General features: G+C 55.0%; 1 protein-coding gene across 2 annotated transcripts in view; it reads right to left on the bottom strand.

The window, feature by feature from the left end:
- Nucleotides 1-9593: 9593 nt before the first annotated feature.
- Nucleotides 9594-15280, bottom strand: part of SAMD4A (sterile alpha motif domain containing 4A) — a 71683-nt gene continuing 65996 nt past the window's right edge. For both annotated transcript variants that reach the window (XM_032189001.1, XM_032189002.1), the window contains 5 exons: nucleotides 15044-15162; nucleotides 13374-13575; nucleotides 12829-12955; nucleotides 11841-11924; nucleotides 9594-9898 (listed from right to left, as the gene is read on the bottom strand). In XM_032189001.1, coding sequence (XP_032044892.1) covers nucleotides 9870-9898; nucleotides 11841-11924; nucleotides 12829-12955; nucleotides 13374-13575; nucleotides 15044-15162 — 561 coding nt within the window. In that variant the 3' untranslated portion in view covers nucleotides 9594-9869. The remainder of the gene's footprint in view (nucleotides 9899-11840; nucleotides 11925-12828; nucleotides 12956-13373; nucleotides 13576-15043; nucleotides 15163-15280) is intronic.

The following is a 15280-nucleotide window of genomic DNA, read 5'->3' as shown; positions in this document are numbered from 1 at the left end:
TCTGCCAAAACAGGCACTTCTGCAAGAAGTCTTCTATTCCCTGCCTCCTCCTTTTTTTTTTTTTTTTAGGTGTGGGATTCAAAAGGAACCTCCCTGTTTTTGTAATCATGTGAAAAAATCTGTTTGAGGTGAAAAAATACTCAGCTTGGAAGTGTTTACAGCTCAAAAAACCCGGTGAGAGTGGATGAGACGGCTAAGACCCAAAACTGTAAAAGACCCAAGCTCTGTTAGGAGAATGACAAACTCCTGTCCCTAAACCACCCCACCCCAGGAGATCCCATCTCTTTTAGCACAGGCTGCATTTATTTCCTGATAACTTTTAGTGCTAACCTTCAGGAAATGGTTGCTTCTCAGGTACTTCTTGATTGCCACCTATACAAGCAGCTCCTTTGTGCTTGCTCTTTCACCTTGATTTTCTTTCCAGTGTCTTCATTCATCTCTTCTTCACGTGACACAGCTGTGACTCCTCAGGGATTCACTGTCCTGGCTCCTGGGTCCTCTCACTTTGCCTTTTGCTTTCAGGTGCAGGTTTTTGCTGTGGTTCAGGTAACTTTTCTCCTCCAGGAGGCAATCAGCCCCTCCAGCAAAGAGCTAAGAGCTCCTTGTCATGTCAGGGTGTCCTTACATATCCCAGCCTCCTGTCCAAATGCATCCTCTGGGCTCCAGTGCAGCTCGTGCCCAGCACTGCATGGGGTCGGGCCTTGTGCTGCCTTCATGCTCTCAAGCCAACTGTGCTTTGTAAGAGAAAGTAGAAAATCTACAAGTCCAAATATTTCTTCCTCAAAGCATCCTCTTGTGTGCAACCAGCAGCTGCTGGTGACCAAGCTTGGTGGTGAGCAGTGGATGCTGCTGCCTGCGGATGGGAGATGTGGAGCCAGAAGATGCTCTTCCTAGCCAAAAATCTCTCTTCCTAGTGATTGAGTGGCTGCAGTTGAGGGCCCTGATAATCCTCGAGGCTTTATGTAGCCATCGCAACCTTCCAGCAGCCCCGTGGTTGCTTAATGAGCTCAAATTGCTCATTACCTGGCCTCTGGTTTCTGCCCCCGCTGTCTCTATCGAGTTATCGGTGTTGGGAAAGACTCCGCAGTCAGCTCTGCCCTTTGAGCTTTAGCTAAGCCCTTCTGCTGAACTCTCAGAAATAACCTTTATGAGAAGCTTGCCTTCCAGTTGTATTTAAAGTTGCAGTCATGGTTTGGTAATCAAGAGGGTATAAAAGATTAAAGCCCTTTTTAATAAGCCTGGGTCTGGGCTGGGAAGAGGGACATCAAATAAATCATTGTGCGTGGTATTCAAACCAAATTTGGCTGAAATAACCCAAAGAATAGCATAGCAAGGATTATTTTTTCTAACAGCTTTTGCTGTGTGCTTGGTGGTGGAGTTGTTGCAGGGGAGGCAGAGCGTGCCCACTGCCTCACCTCTCTGCACCCCTGCTCCAGTTGCAACAGGAAAGCAAAAGTTAAAACCCTGCTCTATGGGTCCTCCAGCTCCACAGGCCGATTTATTAAATTATTTTAAAAGTGCTAAGACAAATTAGAGTCTTGCTTCTTTTCCCTGGGGTGTCCTAATGCCAGCGAGGCAGCGATTCCTGCGGGGCTTCATGAGTAAAGGAGCAGCAGGGCTGTCTGGCTTTGTCCCCTCTGCACCAGGGAGGCACCTGAGGTTGCCCAGAGGCTCTTCCCACCCTCCTGCCCATCACCCACGCACGTCCAAAACCCTTTCAGCCAGGGACTAAGGTCCTGGGGTGTTATGTGTACATTAAAACCAGTGGTACAAAGGACCTGTGGCTTTTACCTGCTGCGGGAGGCAGAGCTCAGCCATAGCACGCTCCTCCTGCTCTAGCCATAAAAATCACCAGTTTTGGGGTCTGTGGGTATGCTAAGTATCAGGAGACAAAAAATTTGCCTCAAACACCTGCCCTGTTGGTGTCACTGTTGTGATTTACCCATGGGATGATTTTAGGGCCTGCAGCATCTCTACTTTTCAGGTTATGCAGGGTCACAGCCTTAGCCCTGTGTCAACCCTTCACATGGGAACCTGAATCCGAGCTCCGTGGGGGTGTCAGCCTGGGGCTGTGCACACCTGAGGTCCCTGCACACCTGGCCGGGACCCTCCTGCTCCCATCGTCCCCAGTGCTTGTCACTGGGGGGGTGAACTGGGGGTGCAGCGACTGCTACCATATGAGAAAAATGAGGATGGAGGAAAAAAGAAACTCAGACAGGAAAGGGTTTTGTAGGAAAGCAGCAACAGTGGGAGCAATAGCTGGTTGTAAAGATCCTGTTCTTCGGCTCCCCGAGGAGCAACAGGGCAGGAGGACCTGGCTGGGTGGCAGCACCCTGGCCGCAGCCAGGCACGCACAGTCTGTGGCTCCCTCTGCTGAGCCCGGCCTGGAGCTCTCGCAGGAGAGGAGGGAGAGCTTGCACGGGGCTGGAAGCACTTTTTGGGATGGCTGCGAGGCCTCGAGCTTGCCTGAAGCCAAGCAGGGGGACAGGGATGGGGACACCCACCCCACCGCGGGGTGATGCTGCATAGGGAGCCCCTGCGCAGGGCTGGAAGTGGCAGTGGCTTCAAAAAAAGCAGGGGCTAAGCTGCCAGGATGGTCTTTTATCTCATTAAACCTAGTCAAAAATCTGTTCTCTGTACAAAAGTGGGATATCTGTCTGAGCTGGACAAGTTGTCCTCCAAAGGAGATAGAGCAGCAGTTTTTTTTAGAGGAAAGAAGGGAAATGCTGCTTTGCTCCTGCAGGCACCCACCCTGTAAGCGCTGCCCACGGGTGCAGCATCAGGCCCTGCTCTGCCTGCGCCTGGCTTTCGGCTCCTTCCTAAGCAGGGGCAGAGCCGGGGGCATCTCCCACTGCTTGCTGCAGGGAGAGGGCTGCTCACCCCCAAATTAGACAGCGTGGGTCCAGGATATACCTGTGTGAGCCCTCACCACCAGGTGCCTTGCTGGGATGCGCAGAGGATTGGCCTTTGTAAGGCTGCAGACACTGCCAATGGGGGGATCTATAGCTGTAGAGATAGAACCTGTATGGATTTATGGCATCCGTGTGCACGTGGTGGGCTCTCACTATGGTCCTTACAGCCAGAGATTTTGGTTTTTGCTGAAAGCTGGGGGGGGAATAGAGGACTATAGGGGCTTCAAAGAGAAAGTGGGGAGTCAGGGAGGGGGCAGAGCACCTCAACACACCTGAAATAATGCATGGCAGAGCCCTGGTTGTGTCAGGCACTGGTTTTTAGCATCAAGCCCTAAATAAACCTTCCCCTGGCAGTCCCGCAAGCCACGTGCTGTGGGGTGCCGGGGTCCTGCAGCTGCCAGGAGACTGCGCTGGGGCTCCAGCCCATGCCAGGACCCCAAAACGCAGGGTGTGCGTGGGGATCCAAGGGCAGATCCAGAGCCTGAGGGTGCTGGTGCCAGCCTTACGTTACAGAGCCATTTGCAGAGCCCTCGGCTGGCAGGCAGGCAAATAAAAATAGCTCGGGGACACTGCTGAGCCCGGCAGTGAAGGCACTGCCAAACGTCTCCGCCACCACAGCTGGATGGGGCTGGGCTGCACAAAGCTGCAACCGGCCCCCCGCAGCCCCCAGTTCGGGTGCTCTGTCCCAAGTGAGGTTTGGCATCACTGTCCCATCACGAGGGGGTGACAGAGGCCACGATGAGCTTGCAAAACCCTGATGGCCCTGGCTGCGAGCCCCATGCTGCCGGAGAGGGCAGGGATCTGGTGGGTTTGGGGAGCAGGCTCCTCGCTTGAAGGCAGCCCCTCGTTATCCCCCAGCCAGACACCTTGGGGAATTAATTATTTCCTCTCCACCCAGATTAAACTTTTCTATAATGGGAAATCCCTGCCCACCACCAGTGATTGTTCCCCTGGGTGGTAAATGGGAGCACTTTGCACCTGCACGGGGAGCCTGAGGTCAGGACACCCCGGGAGCAGGCTGCATCTCCTCCAGCCTCTCAGGCAGGCTCAGAAAAGCCCCTGTTATAAGAACAAGGGGGGTGTGTGTCCCACACAGGTGACAGCACACTGCTGTGAGACGTGCCGGGGACACCTCACAGCCTGGGGCTGCCCCACCAGCTCCGAGGGGCTGGGATGGGAGAAAGCTGCAAAACCACAGCCTGCGTGAGCCCGACTGCCCCGGCTCGCTGGCTGGAAGGGGCTCAAACGTGTCGTAATCGCCGAGCCCAGGCTGGTAAAGCTGGGATGGCTCCGCATCAACATCTCCTGACAGCATGGAAACGTTTCTTCCCCAGCCTTTCCTTTTTTAAGCCTGTTTCCAGTTAGCCCGTCAGCGGGCCCTGCGACTTTCCCTAACCGCACGGCTGCTGCAGACTTCCCTTGGAGCCCTTTCAGCCCGTCTAGCTCCAATTTTCCACCCTTTTTTTTTTTTTATTATTTTTTTTCCTTTCCCTTTTCATTCAATATTAGTGCAACAAACACGTGCTTTGAAACCCAGACTGCAGACGCACGTACGTGGAAAGTCAAACTGTTTGTGGAAGGAAAGAGCATTTCGCTGGGTTTTAGGTGAGGCTTTTCTTAGCCGCCCGGCGAGGGCGAGGCGCTGTGTGGTCGGAGGGTGCCGATCCCTGTGTGCTGCTCTCCCAGACAGGGTAATTCGGGTGGGATCCTCTGTGAGGCACTGCCCAGGAGCATCTTTAAATGGAAGGAGCCTGAGGAGATGCTGCTGGGGGCTCGGCCTCCTGGTCGGGCTCAGCAGGGTTTTGCTGGGAGTTTCTTCCAGGGAGAAGCAGATGAGGCGCTCACACAACCTGAATAAGCCCGTATTTGCAGGTCTTTTCCTCATGAAGGATGTTAGTCCCTTGAAGGGATGCTGTGACAGGGCGCCAGCCATCCTGGAGGTCTCTGGAGAGCACCTACAGCGTCCTCCTGCTGCAGGTGGTCGAGGAGCTGAGGGGAGATGCTGCGCTGCACCTCCTGCTTGCAGGGGACAGGGACAATGTATAAACATCCAGGGATGAGGCTTGGGTAGCCAAAATTCACGTGGATTTGGGTCTGGGGAGGGATGTGGGTATGTACGAGTCCCTGGGACCTGAGGGGAGGCACCCATGGGTGCTACAGGAGCCACAGGGAGGCCGCTCTTGGTAATCTCGGGAAGGTCACGGTGATCAGAGAGGTTTCTGAGGCCTGGAACAGAGCAAATGTTACTCCTTCCTTTATGGAAGGGGCACTGGGGAGCTTGAAGGTGCTGGAGGAGCTAATCCTGGGCACAATTTCGACACCTGAAGGACATGGAGGTGATGGGAGCAGTCAGCGGGGGCTCACAGAGGGACGTTGGGCCTGGCCGGCCTTTAATGACGAGGCAACGGGCCCAGTGATCGAGGGGCAAGGGCGGGTGTTTTATTGTGGCTTTAGTGAGCTTTTGGCTTTAGTGAACAACTCAGCTGTTGTCCTAGGCTCCCCAGTGCAGGAGAGGCATGAGCACCGTGATGGGCCACGAGGCTGATTTAGGGCTCGGGGTGGTTGTCTTTATGGGAAGAGGCCGGAGGAGCCGGGGCTGAGAGCCTGGAGAAGTGGAGGCTCAGGAGGTTCCTACTGATGTCTGTAAGCACCTGATGGGGGTAAAAAAGGCAGAGCCAGGCTCTTCTCAGAGACACAGGAGGAAATGGGCACAAGCTGAAGTCCAGGAAATTCCATTTACATGCCAGAAAATGCTTCTTTTTTACTGTAAGGGTGGTCTAAGCCCAGAACAAGCTGCACAGCAAGGTTGTGAGAATGCCACCCCTGGAGATGTCCCAAACCCCATCAGCTGAGGTCCCAAGCATCCTACTCATACTGCCACTGCGCCCAGCTGGGGCTGGGTGGGATGATGATGTGCTCATACCACATGCTAAGCTCTGCCTCTCAGGGCCCAGCAATAGGTTTAGTGCTAAAACAAAAGTTGGTTCTGCCCAGAGAGGAGCTGTTGGGAACATGCCAGCCCTTAAAGACCCCACAAAAGCTGAGAAAATATGGGAAAACCTGAAGTCGTGGTCCTCACAGCGATTCAGCCCAGCCTTACAGCATGACCCAAATGCTGGGGCTCACTGACAAACCACTTCCCCCACATGCAAGGGGAAATTCTGCTGATACCCCAATTCCTGGAGCCCCAATTCCTGCCGATTTCCAAAGAAATCTGGTATCAGCACAGCTGCCAGCGCGTGGGCAGCCCAAGGGGACAGATAAGAGGCTGCGTGGGGAATGCCGGGGATTTGTAAGCAGCAAACTCCTACCATGGGATTTATATAAAGCTAAAACAACCGCCCCGCAGAGCTGAGCTACTCCTTTCCTCCCATCCTTTACCCCACCAGGCTGGCCATTTATTTTGTGTTTTTTATTATTATTTTTTTTAAGCGACCATCTGCCGACCTGCCAAAAAGAGAGTAAATAAAGAGGCGACACACCCCAGTGTTACAAAACCTTGTATTAATCATCTCCCTTCACTTTCAATATAACGTTGATATGAAATATAGCCATGATTCCTAGTTACATGGGAGGAAATGAGTAATAAATACATTGGAGCAAGTTTAAATCACAAGGGTGTTTCACTGGTAACAACATTTGAAAACTGTACACTTGCAAAGACCAGCATCTCCAAACATTAGTATTTCTTTATATCAGGAAGCTTTTACATGTAACAAACATGCTATTTCCATATATGACAAAATTTAAAAAATATGCATTGCTTGGCAACATTAACTAGGCAAAAATATTTCTTTGTGCACTAACTTTGTACAGAAAAAACAGGACTAAATGCATGCATGTACAATAAAAGTCTGCCCGGAAACGGCATGCAACAGAAGAGAGTTCAAAGCTCTTTAAAGTAAGCTTACAATATGCATAAATACATAAGGGTTATATATTAATAAGGGAGGAAGTTTTCTGTTTAACATTATTAACATTCCTGTTTTTTGTGTTTTTTTTTCTTTTTTTTTTTTTTTCTTCCTATTCCTCCCAGAGGAATACACATTCACCTTTAAGTAAAGATAAAGGAATACAAAAAATAAAACTCACTTTGCAAACTCTGATGACTTGTATAAAATCAACTTTAGTGTTCTATCGGAGCTGTGTGCAAATTATACGTCTGCAGGACCTACTTTCCATCAGGCACATCCAGAAAGCCAACCCGGGAGGGGCGCATCCCCGCGCCCCGACATGGAGAAAGGTGACAACAGAAATCCTCGCGCTACGTGCTGACCCAACCCTGGCCCGTGGCGAACCCCCCCCAGCGATTTGTGTCACGAGCCGAGCACCCAAAGGTGCCGGCTCGCATCAAGCGCCCGCGCTCCTGGCTCGGCGAAGGCCTCGTCCTTTCGGGGAAGGACGGCGACACCTCAAAAGAAAAGGGCTTTTCCTCAGCGTCGCGGCCCCGCGGGGCCATCCCGGATTGGGGTGCCGGGTTTGGGGCCGCGGGCATCAGCACCAGGAGCCGGTGGGAGCCGCCGGGGCCGCGCGCCCGACGTGGGGCGAGACCAAAAATTTGGTGAGCGCCGGCGGGCCGGGAGCCGCAGGGAACAGTTGCACGTGGGGTGAACGGGTGAATACAAAAAAGAAAGGCACTGCCGCTTTATTACTAAATATTTGACTTCACAGCCTCATTCATGCAACTGTTTTTTTTTTTTTTTTTCAGTTTTATTTTTTTATAAATAATTTTATTATTATTATTTTTTTAATCTTAGGATTTTATTTGCGTGTTTCTTTTTTTTTTTTTTTTAAACAGAGCTCTGTTACCTGCACTCAGCACAGGCCTCCCACAGAGCCAGGAAGGACTTCCAAAATGTAACTGAAGCCACTTTTTTTTTTTGTTTTTTCTTTTTTTTTTTTTACTTAAAAACAAGGAACAGCAAACGCAACTAAGTAGTTATTAACCTATACACTGTCAATGGAAAATAAGCTTAAAAAAAAAAAAAAGAAAAAACAACAAAAAAAAGAAAAAACAACAAAAAAAAAGAAAAAACAACAAAAAAGAAAAAAACAACGAATTATTTGGTGGTTGTTAATAACAGACATTATCATGGTTACCAGCCATAGCAAGTTCACAAGTAATATATCCAAAATAATCTCTCTAACAATCAGATAACCTCTGTTTCTATATTCAGCAAAGGAATAAATAGAATCTCAGCTTCGGGTCTTCCTTTCCAAAGCCTGGCGCCGCGGTGCTCGCGCTGGCCGCGGGTGCTGGGTGCCCCCCAGCCTCGCCGCGCCCCCTCCCCTGCCCCGCTCGTTTTTCAGGCTCCTCGCAACACTTCCCAGCCCCTCCTGGGCTCTGGTTTTCCTCCTCCACTCTCCTCCCCCCGGTAAACATCACCTCAAGCCTTCCGGTAAACAGGAAACCAAGAAATAGCAAACATAAAACATTTGGCACTTTTTTTTTTTTTCTCATATATATATAAATCTACTTCAAAATGCTGCATCAAAAATGGGTTTCCAGATCTGCCAGCAGCCCTGCTCAGCCCTCAGCCCGCTTTGGCAATGCCCCTGCCGAGGGCTTGGCCCCGAAACCCCGCTCCCAGCAGAGGTTTTTGGCCGAGCCCCTTCTGGCAGCGCCGCCGTGACCCCGCTCGCAGCTTCCACTTAGCTCAGCCCGGGCTTACAGCAAAACCAACCCGCAGGAGACCACCCTCCTGCCTTGAGCAGTCGAGATTTCTTTAATTGTTATTAATTTCCTCCGCCAAGGCTCTTAGAGGAGGGGGGCATGAGCCACCGTGACCCACATCCCCTGCCTGGTTTTGTGCCCAAACCGGGGCGGCCTTTTGGTGCTCGCTGCGCTCTCACTCGGTTATTTGTGCACGATAAACATGTGCTCGCTCCCAAACCTCCCCTCTACCTGGTGGCCAGGACCCCCCCGGCCATCCCAGGGCTGGAAAAGCCCCTTTTTAACAGGGTTTTGGTGGGATTTAGGGGCGATTCGGGCAGGCTGGGCAGATGTGTAAAGCCAGGATGCAGCACCTTCCTGCTACCCACAAGACAGAGAAACGGACACTCACCGCACACAGCATCGCCCCCTCGCCGACATCCCCGGGCCCTTGGCCTCGCCGGCCACCACGAGGGCGGCCGGACAGACGGACAGACGGACAGACGGGCAGACGGACACGACCCCCCCCCCCCCCAGCAGCAGCGGGAGGGGAGCGCGCGCCCTTCCTTCGACACCGCCGCCGCGTAAGCAACAGGCAGGTCGCCATTTCGGGTGCTCTTTTGCAAAACTGAAAGGAAGGTTTGTTGGATCGTGGTTTTTTTTTTTTTTTTTAATTATTTTTTTTTGTTGTTGTTTTATTTTTGAATTTGCTCGCCCTTTTTTTTTCGGCTGCTGGTCCAGCCCCTGAGAACTCAGCAAAACGCGAGCCGGCGATGCCATGGGGCGTTTTTGCAAACGGCACCGGTGGGACAAGGCCAGGGACCGGGCAGGTGGCAGCACCCACGAGGTCCCCACCAACCCCAGCCCTTGCAAATCCTCCCCAAAGGGCTTTGGGCACCCGCAGGTGCTACGGATTCGTTGCCTGGTTCAGAAACAGGGTCTGCCCACGGTGCGCTGGTGAAACCTCACTGTCAGCACCTTCCTGCCGCGTCCCCCCCACCCTCCCCATGCTTTTTTTTGTTTTTTTTCTCCATCATCGCCATTTATTTTTTTTTTTGCCGTTTCCCCCCTCCCTAGCATGGATGTAATAAATGACAACACAAATTCCAAGTCTAGTGATATGTTCACAAGGACAATCTACACATTCACAAAATTAAAACAGGAGAGAGAGAAAGAGAAAGAGAGAGAGGAGAGAAAGAGAGAAAAGGATGCAAGCTGTCGCTGAGGCTCCCGCGCGCGCCCGGACCTCGCCGCTGGACCCGCAGCAGTTGTTCTCCCGGCCAGCGCCGCCGCCGCGCCGTCCTCTAGATCGTGGAGGTCCGGTCGACACCATCTGCAAGCAGGAAGGGAAAATTAGAAGGGTCCTGGGGGCTCACAGTGCTACGCTCCCCCCCCAGCGATGCCCTGCAGTGAGATGGTAGCGGGGTTATTCCCCTCCTTCCATCCTCGCAGTGGGGTGTGGGATGGTTTTGGGGTGCTGGTGATGCCCTCCCCGGTCCCTGTCCCACCCCTGGATGTTCCTGCCCTGTCCCCAGGTCATTTTGTTCAGGAGCAGAGGGGGTTTGGGCAGCTTGGGCTTGTGGTGATGGGGGTGCGAGTTTGGGACCCCCAAACTGTCCCAACTGCATGGGGACAGGGCTGGAGCTGGCCCCGGGGTGCTGCCTTGTCCCCATCCCAGCTAATCCAGCCCGGCAACGCCTGTGCTGCAGGGCTGGACACACAAAAACCCCACAGGTCACTTCTGGCTGCCCCCAGCCCCCAATCCCCGTCCCAGCAGGGCCGCCTCCGGCCGCAGCCCAGAGCCCAGCAGTGAGGGGTGCGCGACCCACCCCAAAACTGCACAAACGACCCTGCTGCGAGCACCTCCCTCCCCTCCTCCCCGGCACACCGGGAGCTTTTACTGGGGCACAAAGCACACCCCGACCCCATTCCCAGCCCTCTGGGCCGGCTCCCACAGCACCAGCTGCTCCCCTGCAGGAGCCGGGGCAGAGCCCAAGAGCTCCTCGGCACCCCCCAAAGACCCCATCCCAAACCCCCGGGGCGCACAGCGGTGCTGCCCTCTCCTCCGCCACCCTGCACAGTGCAGAAGGGGCTGGGATATGCTCGGGGGGGGGCACACGGGGACAGGACACAGCGGGTTTTGTCACACCGCCCCGAGCACCGCCGCCGCCTCTCCTTCAGCTCGGCCGGGTGGAATTTCAGACTTGAAAACAAACAGGTTTGTTACTCTTTTTTTTTTTTTTTTCCCCCAAAGGTTTATTATTAATATTATTATTATTATTATTATTTTTTCGCAGAGCTATTTATAGCACGACCGCTTCGGAGAGGCTTGGGGTATGCGATCTGGGGAAAAAAAATAACTCGGAGGAGCAGTACCCTGCGGAGGAACAACACAGTTAAGCCTCGCCTGGGCACACGCCGGAGGAACGCTTCGGGTGACAGCAGTGTCCTTGTTTTCACGGCCAGGGGTGCTGCCAGCACCCTGCTGCCTCGTACAGTCCTCGCTCCCACGTCTCTCTCTCTCTGTCTCTCTCCCCGGGACGGGCCGTGCCATCGCTGCAGGGAGCCGCGCCGGGGGCACCCGTCCTCCCCGCGGGCTCCCGTCCTCCAAAGTCCGTCCGTCCGCGACTTTCAGGGCACGAGCTGGGAATTCGGGAGGGTCTGGGCGCCGCGGGCTGCTGAGCTCGTCCCATTTTTGCAGGCTGGGCTGGGGGCTCCCGTGCTATCCGCGCTGGCAGGTCCGCTGCATCGGTCGGGGGCGTGTGCGGTGCCTCCCCGGGGCTCTCCTCGCCCACCTTCCCTGCCCCTGCTGCAGCCTGGCCCCCTCCTCCCTCCCCACACCTTGTCCCCATGGACATCCCGGGCTGCCAGCATCGCTGGCGCTGCGCCCACAACGGGACAGCTCCAGCCCCGGGGTGCCTCGGGGTTCCCACATCCCCCAACAAAGCGGGGCCGGGGCTGGCAGAGGGGTAAAATGCTCCAAAGCCTGTGAACCGGGTGGCGTTGCTGCTAACTACCAGCAGACTAGTGAGCTACCACTAATTACGGTTAGCAAGCTAATTAGTGGCTACGAAGCACGGGCTGTGCTAGTGCTGGCCGCGAGCCCTGCCTTCGGTTTTACCCCTCTGCCCCGACGCGGGAGCAGCGTCCGTCCCGGCCCGTCCCTCAGAGCCACAGCCTGTCCCAGCCCTTGGGGGGCGCGGGGCAGCTCCCGGGGGGCTCGGTCGAGGCCGCTTGGACGTGCTGGAAGAGCCCGAGGAGGAGGGAGTGCTCACCGCTGAGCGCGTGCTCCGTCATGCTCAGGCACAGGGACTCCAGCCTGTTGTTGATGTCAGGTTCAGTCACCGGCACCTGGAACTCTGCAGGAGACAAGGACAGGAGATCCCGGTCAGGAGATGCGCTGGGGACCCTGCCCCGTGCCCCAAAGAACACTTACGGGGTGGGAAATGCCCTTTTGGGTGGGTTTCTCCAGCTCCAGGCAAGACCCACCCGCACCCCAAGGCCGTTGTTATTGGATTTGGCACTTCACTTTCTGATGCAATAACCTCAGGCAAGGGAAGTTTGCCAAAATCGTCATTTTCGCCCCATATTTGCATGCAAGGAGGTGTAATTTGGGATTGCAACAGCAGACGGATGGACACGAGGGGTGGGGGGCTGCTGCCGAGCCCCTTGGCTTTCCCATCGGTGGCCAAAAGGCGCCGCTCCTTCCCTTCCCTAAATACCCCGCTGTAACCGATCCGCGGCCCCATCCCAGGCAGTATTTCAGGGTCAAACTCGCCCCGGTGCAGGCTTTAAATAGCACACACGTGTGAGGCTGCTCTCGGTTCCCAACCCCAGCCAGCCCCGGGGGCTTGCAGGACCCCAGTGAGGATCCACCACGGTGCCCAGAGCCCATTGATCCGCCCCTGGTGCCCGCAGAAGCGTGCCCTTGTCTTGGGGTTTGACCTACAGCTGAGAGCAGGCGCTGCTTTGGCCATACAGGACTTCTGCTGCCAAAATGAGGCGGTTCAAACACCACACTGCCCTGTCCCTCATGATGAGCTGCCATGGGAAGAGCATCGGTAAGAAAAACCACGCTTGGAAGATGATGAAGTAAAAAGGGGACGCGCATCCCCATGGGAAGGACCCTTTATAGGGTCAGGCTCTGTCCCTGCTTCGCTCCACCCCGTGCTCTGCCCAAGGGCACCCCGGTGGCTGCTTCCACGCCACGGACGCTCGTTCCTTTCGAGGTGTGGATAATAAAAAAAAATGTTTGCTTCCTACCTGGCTGCTGGAACATCAGCATGGTCTGCGGGGAGGTGTGCACCGGCAGCGAGCGCGTCCTCTGCACCGAGCTGTGGCTGCGGCTGGGCATGCTGTTGCTGCCCCCGGGGTTGGCAAACCAGAGGTTCTGCGGGGGAAAAACAACGGGACGGCGTGAGCTGTGAAACAGCACGAGGTGTTCGGTGATGTCCGTGAGATGTAAAAAGGTGTGAGATGTTCAACAGTGTCCATAGGGACATCGGCTCCACCATCCCCATGGGTCTGACCCCTTCACCCTGCAGCCCTGTGTTTATTAATTGAGTTTATTAATGAGTTTCACACACCCCTACACAAAAGCAGAACCCCCGTGGGCTCATTTTCCCCCTCCAAGTGGCCGTGTGCCCCCCTCCATCCCCACCCCACCTCCCTTTTCCCTGCCCCTCTGCAGGGAGGGGAGCGCCTGCAGGTAACCCCACACCCTGCACACACGCCTTGGGCTTAAAAACAGGGAATCCAGGCAAATTTGAGGAGGAAAAGCCAAGAAACCGTATCGAGCTGTGACCAACCTGCCTGCCTTGCTTGAGGATGGCGGGGCTGGCGGCGGGGCTGCGCTGGGGGGTGCCCAGCAGCCCGCTGGGCCCCAGGAGCCCCAGGCGGGCGGTGGGGAGGTTGCGGGAGGGGATCTGGAACTGGCGGGGGTTTCGCCTGCCCAGCCCTGCCCCGGCGGATCCGGCGGTCGGCAAGGAGTTGGACTGGCCAAAGCCTCGGCTGCGGAGAGAAAAAAAATCGGGGTGAGGTGGTGGGGGGTTGTCAGGAGGTCCCGCTGCGGACCCCAGCCCGCAGAGCGGTCCCGCAGCATCCTCCCTCCTGTGGGAGCCCCCCTCCCGCACCTCCCAGGTTAACATTCATTTTTTTTTAGGGTTATTTTGCTGGTGTGAAAAGCAAAACGGCCCGGAGCTGAGCTCAGACCTCATTTGGGCAGACCCCGAGCTCGGGACACAAAACTGCCTGAGCCCCCACGGGGGCGGCTGTGCCAGCATCCCTCCCCGGGGTGGTTTTGTGCATTTAAAAGCAAGGAGAGGAACGAGACAAAAACAACCGGATAAGCCTCGGGAAGCCACGCAGCGGGTTTCCGACCGTGCTCAGAAGCCACGGGCGGGCTGGGATCCCAAAACTGGATCAAGCTGCTGGGCGGAAGCACGGCTGAGTTTCTTTAAACCTCGGCCAAAAAAACGCTCTTGCCATTCAGTCCACGAGCGCCGTGAGAAAGGCAGAATCGGCCGCGTGGTCTCGAGGCGTCCCAGGAGCAGGAGGCTCAGAAGAAACTCAAAGTGCAACCCACCAGCACCCGGAGGCAGCGAGGGAACCCAAGAGCAGCTCAAGAGCATCCCCCCGGCGGCTCTGCCAAAGGGACTGTGAGCATTTGGGGCTGGCACCTCCACCTTGTGCCAGGGGCCGGACCAAATGGGTCTGTGAAAACCTCTGTTCTTGTCTGTTCTGCTCCTGTGCCTCCTGTGAACACTGAAATTATTAGGATTTCCCATTCCAAAATGCTTCATTTCATTCTGCTGGGGAAAACTCCAGTTCTGCTTTCGTTGCTGTGGTGTCCCTGGATGTCCCAACACAGTTGGTTCTCCCCAGAATTATTTTTTTTTTTTTTTGAGAAGGGAGAACTTGCACAAGCTTACAATTAAATACGCTCAGCAGAACGAAACAAAAGGCTGACGTTATTGTTAAAACCGGGCTAAAAATATCCTTTCTTGAAATAACCCGGCCGCTTTCTAGGATCCCCCGAAACTCGGCGCGGATGTGAGCGCAGGGGTGTCCGTAGCACCGCGCCGTCTGACCGCGGCCCCCGTGCCTCGTGTGGGCTCCCAATCTTTTTGCCATTTCAGGGCTTTTTGGTGAAACTCCAGCACTGATATAAAGAGTAAAGGGGTGGAAGGACAGAGAGGGAAGCAGGCAGGGCAAGCACTGGAGGATGCTCTCCCCTCTCTCAGCCCCTCGCCGGCTGAGCTGCAATCTGTGAAATGGGTGCAGTGCTTCCCTCCTGCTTTTTTTTGCCAGGTTTAATCCCTCCAGTGCCTGGGACAGGGGCAAGGCTGATGCTCGGTGCAGGGGTAGCACGAAGCAGCAGCTGCCCTTGGAGCATCCCGGCCCCAAATGGGAGATTTGAATCCGGGCACGGGGCCAGGCTCCGTCCCCAACCCCGCAGCCGCCCCCAGCGCCCGCGTACCTCCGCTGCTGCCGATAGCCCGACAGCTCCAGGAGGGATTTCCGAGGGAAAGACCTAAAGAGTTTTTGCACCTGCTGTTTCCATGACAACAGCCGTTTCTTCTGGATCTCTGTAAACGCCTGCCCAAAAAGAGAGAAAACGGGGAAACACGTGAATGTTTTCCTGAGCGGAACGGGGAGGGATGTCTGTGTACGTGCGTGGAAAGAAGCAGGCACCGGTGTGATCCGAACCCCACCA

This window comes from Aythya fuligula, chromosome 5 (genome assembly GCF_009819795.1).
Source record: "Aythya fuligula isolate bAytFul2 chromosome 5, bAytFul2.pri, whole genome shotgun sequence".
Classification (NCBI taxonomy): domain Eukaryota; kingdom Metazoa; phylum Chordata; class Aves; order Anseriformes; family Anatidae; genus Aythya; species Aythya fuligula.
The sequence above is the reverse complement of the archived record's forward strand: the minus strand, read 5'-3'. Positions and strand labels throughout refer to the sequence as shown.